At 40.5% G+C, this 8,061-nt stretch overlaps 1 protein-coding gene across 1 annotated transcript; it reads right to left on the bottom strand.

Moving 5' to 3' along the window:
- Positions 1 to 1,356: 1,356 nt before the first annotated feature.
- On the bottom strand, positions 1,357 to 5,674 carry LOC140787368 (biotin carboxyl carrier protein of acetyl-CoA carboxylase, chloroplastic). Its single transcript, XM_073136260.1, has 7 exons — positions 5,325 to 5,674; positions 4,137 to 4,184; positions 3,885 to 4,051; positions 3,061 to 3,394; positions 2,485 to 2,556; positions 1,706 to 1,771; positions 1,357 to 1,597 (listed from the first exon to the last, which is right to left on the bottom strand). Exons 1-7 carry the CDS (start codon positions 5,484 to 5,486, stop codon positions 1,574 to 1,576), a joined length of 873 nt encoding a protein of 290 aa, XP_072992361.1. The 5' UTR covers positions 5,487 to 5,674; the 3' UTR covers positions 1,357 to 1,573.
- Between the last annotated feature and the right edge of the window lie 2,387 nt (positions 5,675 to 8,061).

The following is an 8,061-nucleotide window of genomic DNA, read 5'->3' as shown; positions in this document are numbered from 1 at the left end:
GTAGAGAGAAGAAGAGGAGGTTAAGTATTGGAGTTCGTAGAGGAAGGACCTCGTTTTTGTTCAATTCACGACACTGCCACTGCTCGTTATAGTGAAAACATAATATCTAAACCCAACGGTGGTGCCTTCTCCGTATTAATAGAACGGTAATAAGAGAACAACGATGACCATAAACGATGTACCGTTTATAAGTGGACGCCTAGGAAAATTGTTAGAAAAATTAGGGGCAATTGTGTACTGGAAAAAGTTAAGAGAAAGAAGTAGAGGCTGGCAAAAGCCTGTGGTCCAGCAACGGAAACATGTGAGAGCTCAAAACCTTCACGTGCCTCAATTCCCAAATTGCCCTTCACTTCGGGAGCCAACGCTGCCAACCCGTAAACACAAGCTCGTCTCTCCTTTCTCACACAAGATTTACACCCATCCCCCACCGGCTACCTGGGCCCACGCGCTCAGATTAGGGTATTAATTATGGGTCACGGAGAAGTGTGCGTTAATTAGTACCGTTTGTCCACGTGGGCGTCAGCAACTGCTCCCCGTTACGGTACCAAAATGCCCCTGACACGGAAGCTTGCTCCTTCCCCATCCGACGGCCGGTATAGCTCCAAGTATCCCATTCCACGTTGTTGCTAATCTTATAGGAGAAACTAATGCCTAAATTTTCTAGGTACTTTCATATGTCTCAATATACCCTCCATGTTAATTAAGTTAATAGTTTTAGTTTAAATATAATCATAAAAAAGAGAGTTCTGTGGTACAATGTGCTATCTCTAAATATTATTTTTTCTAAAAAAATTTACTATTTTACTATAAAATTTAAATTATATACCAAAGTTTTGGCGAGGAACAAAAGGACCCCAGCAGTAAGCGAAAAGGATGCAGATTCTCTTGTAGCTAATATAGTTGACGATTTGACGAAACTAATACAAAGTAAAAAGAGAGAGTGAAACGGGACGTATGTTGCACTGGCAATGACAGGCATTGGGATTGGAAGGGAAAAATTAAAAAAATAAAAGGTGGTGGTGGCTGTGGGGAGAGGGGAGAGGGGATAAAGATGATGGATGCATCGAGAAAAGAGGGAGGAGGGATCAGGGATGTTATGAGTTGGGAAATGTAGCCCAGCGAAATTGCCGCGTTGTAGCGAGAAAGATGTAGCAGTGCAGAGGAGGGGGGGAAGAGAGGGAGAAAGGCCGGGGGATCACATCACATGGGAATCACATGGTGGGGAGCAGCGGCCAGCATGTGTGTCGACTGTCCAGAGGAGAGAGGGGTGGGTGGGGGGGGGGGGGGCATAATTGGAATGAAGTCAGTCATGTACTGCGTGTTTTCTACATTCCTTAACACCCACCACCCGAGATAAAAAGGGGGATTTTTTTTTTTTTTATATACAACACCTGAGTGATTCTGCAGTTCAATTGAGTAACAATTTAAAAACATAGTAAAATTAGTATCACTATATTTTTCATATATATATATGACGATAATAAAATAAAAGAGGCAAGTGCAAGTGAACTTGGTGATCACCCTGTATTTCAGCTGCCTTGATGAGCTACAATCTGAAATCTATCTGCCTCCTTCAGGGCTGAATGGCAAGTAGAGGCTGGAAAGGAGGTAAAAGGAAGAGATATGTAAGGATAGACAAGAGAGACAGACAGACAGACAGACAGAGAGAAAGATGAGGAAAACTGTAAAGAGAAAGAGGTATTACTGTGTCGAGGCTAACTGGTTTCCCATCCTCGGCAAGAATCTCCACGACTGTTCCTGATTGATCGGCCTGCACACGAGAAAAAGAGCTTTAAATCCATTCATAATGCAAGCATCATATGCACTCTCTTGCTTTCTTGAGATTGACTTTGATTTTTTTTTTTTTAATAAGCTTCATAAGCATCAAAAAGATTGTAGTTATTCAGCATTTGAAATTGATCACTTCCAATAACCTGCCTTTTCCAGTATGTGTTGCTCTTTTTTAGAATAAGAGATCTTACATATACTTCTTTCAAAGAAGCAAAGGACTGATTCTGCCCGTAATTTAAAGCTCATAGAATAACCAAAGCTTTCGGTCGACTTTCTGAGACTTATGGGGTGCATGGCCCTTGTCTTCAGCTAATGAGCCAGATGTTAAGTCGGTACTAGAGTTCTCTTGATAACAGCTTTTAGAATGCAGGTGCAGGAAATAAAAAACATGATTTCTGACATCTCAACCATTTTACAGTTTCGCAGAAAAAACTGAAAAAAAGGGGTCTCCCACTGCAAAAGGGTCCTATCAGTTTAGGTCATAGGAGGCAAGATAAATAGCTGTAACACCAATTGAGGAAAAGGTGTTTAGCATTACTCAAATCCTAGCCATAGGGTGCATGGTGGCAAGTCTTAAAGTCACACTAAGGTTTAAACAACCTCCAACATATAAATAATGAATCTGCTAAGGATTTGCAGAAACATTTTGGAGAATTGCATAATTGAGATGTGATGTAGTGGAGAGAAGATTACCTCGATCTCATTCATCAACTTCATGGCTTCAATGATGCAAACAACCTGTCCTTTCTGGACTTTATCTCCAACCTACATAATATGCTTGGATTAGATGGAAATGATTTCTAATTTGCATAATATAACAGAAGGCACAGTATTTGATGGCAACTAAATGCCCTGCTGAGAGAGAGATAATCCAATAAGTTCAGCATGGATCAACAAATAAATAAAAGCACTAAAGATGGCAAGGCCAAAAATGCCATTGCATGATAGATAGATAGAAAGACAAGGAGGATGAAAAACAGTTGCACTTGATTCACACATGCAGTTAAGAACATGAAGAGATGTATCAGAATTCCATGTGTACACCATGCAGTTTACAATAAAGAGAGCATAAAAGGGACGATGTGAAATAAGTTGAGGAGAAAGAGAAAATGATGTATGAATTCACGTAAGAGAAAATGATGTACGAATTCACGTACATAAGATTAGATCCATCATAGGTTCTATACACTGATAGTGCTGGAGGGCATGCGCAGAACTAACAGAAGACAATCAGGCATTCAATCTTTTCTAAGGAAATTGGGAGGTTACCTTGACGAATGGAGGCTCCCCAGGTGCTGGGCTTCGGTAGAATGTACCAGCCATTGGGCAGTTGAGAGGAGGAAGTGATGACTTGCCTCCCACCTTTGCAGCAGAAAGAAGGGCTGGTGCTGCTGCTGGAGCAGCTTTAACAGGACTTGCAGCAGCAAGAGGAGGGGCAGATTTTGAAATTGGAGGTTGAGGTGGTTGCATGAATTGTGGATATTGAAACATAAGGGGAGGAATGGTAGCAACAGGCTGTAGCAGAGCTTCTTTCTTTTTTATGATAATCTCACAGTCATTAAACTTTAGGCTCAACTCCATTATATCCTTTGAATCCACAAGCCTGCTCAGAAATCACAAACAAGACAAAATCTTAGGCAACTTCAACAGTAGCTAGAAGTCTAGAAAGACTAAAAAGTACATCCTCCCCTAATAGCGAATCAGACTTCATAGTAAGGTCTTGCTTGTCAATAAAGTTTTTAACATAAAAGTTAACCAGCTAATTTCACTGCAACACCGGGGTCAAGACCCACAGCAGCCACTGGAGCTTGAGACAGTAAGTAGATGTTCCTGTTGGCACTAAAAGAACTAACCCTGAATACTGAACAGTTCTAGAAAGTGAACTACAAAAGGAGGAAAATTATCTCACCAATACTATGAATATGCTGACTGAACCTAGAGGTTTTAGTTTATCTCAATTTTAGCCAATGTTAGAATGGTAGTTCAATATTTTTCCTTCATCGACTAAAAGAAAGAACGGGCAAAGGAGCTGCTAAATTTTCTTTGATATGCTTTTAAAGTTTTAAGCATTACAGAGAAGACATTGTACTTACTTAACAAGATGTGAAGCTTCAGCCATAAAGGCAGATAATGCAGACTCTGGTACCGGAGCTTGACCAGAAGATTCCTTTGTTGTGTCAGAATTCTTGGTCTTGGAAGATTGAGTTTCTGACTTGGTAGATGTCAGTGGGGCAGAATTTGATGAACCTTCGACAGGAATCTACGAAATGGTATGATTGTATAACAGAAAAGAAAGTTCCCATTCAATCGTTAGGATGAGGACTCGAACAACGTCAAATAACTACCTCTTGTAGCTGTGCCTTCAGAATGGTTGATCCTCTCCAATCAGATCCCTGCAAAAGAGTTAAAGCTGTGAGCATTAATCTAATCAGAAAGAAATAAAATGTTTGTCCAATATTATGTTTTAATTTTCATAATTACATTAATGACAATCTCAGGCATTCACCTCAGTATCTCATATTAACAATACTCAGGCATATGTCATTTCAAAGTTGCCCAACATTCTGAACCATAAAGTTTTGTTTGATCTGAGACCAGCTTAGAGGGTGTATCGAGATCTCACAACACACTGGACCTACCATGATCTGGTTTTGTGCAGGACATCCTCACTAATTTCCCAGTCTATGGAAGCAGGGTATAATAGAGATACTCCCTCCAAGGTACTTCTGCTTATTAAGAATAACTTCCTCCTCAAATTGAAAAAAATAGCACGCCGAAGTTGCATTCCTTGTAGTCAGTCAAAGACCAATTTATTGTAAAATCGTTAGATTCTATGCCTCTCCTCCACAATTCAGGCTTAGTGCTCAATGTTCTGTTAAATTTCATCAATTAAAACAATGCTATCACCCTGAAACTTCATCTAGCAATTTAAATAGAACGTAAATAAAATTGTAGGTCCGTAACTTCAACTAGATCCCTTACTCCTTTTCAGCATCAATTATCTCATAGAAGCAACCTAGCAACCCCTTCTCCTGAAGATGCACACATGCTTGTTACTTCAAATATTTTACCAATTAATTGTTTTCGCCCAACAACTACAGTAGATGATTCTGACTAGTCTTCTTATCATCAAAGTACTCTTCACAATGTCGAATCATGAGTTAAAATTCCTCAAAAATCATAATCTGAAAGCTATTCATATTAACATGCAATATTAGAATATCGATCACGCAACTGTACGAAATACGATAAGATTTTTGCCATATATTACTTGGCACGCTCAGTTCGCTCCCTTCAACAATAAAACAGTGCTCCTTTTCTCACGCAAGAGAAACCTCATTTTCTTTGATCCATTTCAAATGCTTAACCATCGCTTGCTTCCTTAAAATCAATTATCTCTCCTTTTCACCAATAATCAAGAAACAAATCATAATTGAAGCCCCTCCAACGATCCCCAAATCAAATATTTATTCCCAAAATTCCTTCTTTCCCACCACAGAGCAATCAAATGAAAGGAAACTAAAGACACCCACCTGCATTAGAGGAAACTGAGGCCTCCAAGATCCGACAACAGCAGGCGGCCCAACCTTCGAAACCGAGACAAGCGAGCTCGCCCGCTGCCGGGTACTGCGAAAGTGCGGGACGCGTGAGCCGGCGACGGAGCACTTGGGGCAGGGCACTGAGGCCGACGCCATCTGAGATCGCAAGAGGATCAGAAACCCTAGAACCCAAAGATGAGATGATAGTAGAGGAGAAGAGTCGTCGGAGTTAAGAAAAAAAGGAGAGGAGAATGGAGGAGGCGGAGGGAACGAAGCGCGAGGGAGAGAGAGAGAGAGAGAGAGAGAGAGAGAGAGAGAGATGCGTGTAAAACGTCGACGCGATCTCGGCCGTCCGTTCGATGAGAACGAGAAGGATGTAGGCGTGATTGGGGCCCACACGGCGTTATGCTTCCCGGGGTTTGGGAACCACCTGCGTGCCACAGCTGGACAAGTGAGCCAATCAGATCGCCCCAAATAAACCCACACGTGTCACTCCCAGCTACTGAACTAATAAGCTACACGGTCCAAACCGCTCAAGACTCCTCTATCCTCCTACCCGGCTTTGTTGGATATAATTTTCAGAAAAAAATTATATTTTACACTCTCTCTTTTTACTTATTTACGATTTAACTGTATTAGAATTTTCTTTTTACCTTCTGAATTAAGCTAGAATTGCACTAGAAGAAGAAGAAGAAGCCAAAGATGGTTGGAGGAGTACTCACTTTAATTTTTGGTTAGAGAAGAAAATAAAATCTTATCATGCTCAATAAAAAAAAAATATAGGGGCATCTTAGATATTTAGAAAAAAAATAATTTACAATGAATAAAATATTTATTTTCTACCTGGTCCGCCTAAATATTATTAGTGTTTAGCTGTTTACAATGAATTAGATACTTCTTTTCTATACCATCTACCTGAAAATTATTACTAGAAAGTGAATTTTGATGAATTAATTTTTTTCTTCAATAAAACTTGAAAAGAGAAAGTTAAGTTATCTTTAATAAGTAAAAATAATATTATTCTATTTTATATTTGTAACTAAAATCAAAAGTAGAGAAGCACCCCTTAACCTAAGGAGTATTTTTTTAGTAAATGTTTAATAAAATATAGGGCTTAAATTATAAATATAAAAAATATTGGCCATAAATCTAGGTAAAAAAGGCAGCTTATTAGATGCAAATTTCTTAACCTTTTAAAAATGCTTCGCGCTACGATAGCTTATATTAGAATATTTCGGCCAATAAAGTTAGCTAAAGTATCAAAAAGGAGGAGCAAACATAATCATTGGGGGAGCTCCTCAACAGACCCCAATGAGCAAAACCAGGAAGCCAACTGCCCTTGGTGTGCAACCCAATTTGCCACCTTGTTGGCTTCCCTGAACACACAGGAAACTTTGATCTCACTAAACCCTCTCAACATTACAAAATACTCCTCCATTACAGCCTGAATCCGCCAAGGCCACACCTCTCCCTTATTCATGTACTGAACTAGCTCGAGGGAGTCTATCTCGATCTCAAGCTTGGAGCAATTCTGCATCTTAGCAAGACAAATGCCCAGCCATAACGCCAGGGCTTCCTTCTCTAGCGCTAGCCAACTCCTAACAAGCTCTCAAGCAACGCCTTGAAGTGCCCTATCATCCGTTTTGAGGACAGCAACCGGCCCACTCAATAGGCCATCAATCGGGGTTGCTTCATCTGTGTTTAACTTGCACCACCCGGGTTCAAGGCGTTTTTAGCTAATCTGCACTCAAGAAGGCTGCTTCAGCGGATTGCTATCCTCATGCCAATATTCCTTAGCCAACTTCATGGCCTTCCATGCTGCCACTCTTAGATGAACTACATCTTCTTCGAAGGCGATCGCATTACGCTATTTCCAAATAGTCCACAAGGTGGCAGCAATGACCACCTTCATGAAACCCTCACTACAGCTGGGTAAAGCCCATTTCACGCATAACTAGTATGGGTTGACTCGGGTAGCAAGTTGCGGATCTCCATCCATTGCTAGACATGATCATTAGGCCCGACTTGCCTAAACCTGTCCCGAACCCACATGGTTTTAATCGGGCTAAGCCTAGCCTGAGCTTGATTTAGGCCTGGCCCGACCCGAGCCCGAGATGGTAGTGGGCGGCATGGGTTAAGCCTTGCCTGCCCGACTAAGCCTAAAAGCCCGATCCACTACTCTCATATATAGCCTAACTCATAATATATGCATATTTCTATAATTTTTTTAGTCCTACATTAAATATTTAGTAAACTATATATTAATATATAAGTATATTCTCATAAAAGATAACTAAAATATATTTATATAAACCTATTAAACTCGGCTCAATAAAATATAATATTTTTTTTATATTTAACTTATTATATTAGAGTTATTATATCCAACTCAAATCTAATATCTAATAGGCTAGTGTGCGGCAACGGGCTAAAATATTCTAGCCCAGCCCAGCTGGCCCCGATGATCATGTCTATCCATTGCCTCATCAACATGCCCCGAGACCTCCAGAACAGGCAAGCAAAGAGAAGATGGACTATTGATTCACTAAAGAGACCACAGAAGCAGCACTTATCATCCACTCCTAGCCTAAGGCTGGTAAGGAACGTCTCAGGATTCGATTCCAAGCAGCCTTCTAGCAAAAGATTCTAACCCTGGGAGCCACTCTAATCCTCCACAGCTCCCTCCATCCCGGCCAGCTTTCGAATACGGCAGGAAGGAGAAACTTATATA

Source organism: Typha latifolia, chromosome 4, assembly GCF_019914945.1.
Source record: "Typha latifolia isolate L0001 chromosome 4, TyphaL0001v2, whole genome shotgun sequence".
Classification (NCBI taxonomy): Eukaryota; Viridiplantae; Streptophyta; class Magnoliopsida; order Poales; family Typhaceae; genus Typha; species Typha latifolia.
This window is presented reverse-complemented; position numbering and strand designations above follow the sequence as displayed.

What these genes read in the sequence shown, in the direction of transcription:
- LOC140787368 (XM_073136260.1), bottom strand. Translation starts at nt 5,486, where the DNA reads ATGGCGTCGGCCTCAGTGCCCTGCCCCAAGTGCTCCGTCGCCGGCTCA. An exon ending in CTCAGTTTCCTCTAATGCAG is followed by an intron (nt 4,185 to 5,324) that starts GTGGGTGTCTTT and finishes ACTCTTTTGCAG; the next exon opens with GGATCTGATTGGAGAGGATC. An exon ending in GAAGCTTCACATCTTGTTAA is followed by an intron (nt 3,395 to 3,884) that starts GTAAGTACAATG and finishes ATTTCTGAGCAG; the next exon opens with GCTTGTGGATTCAAAGGATA.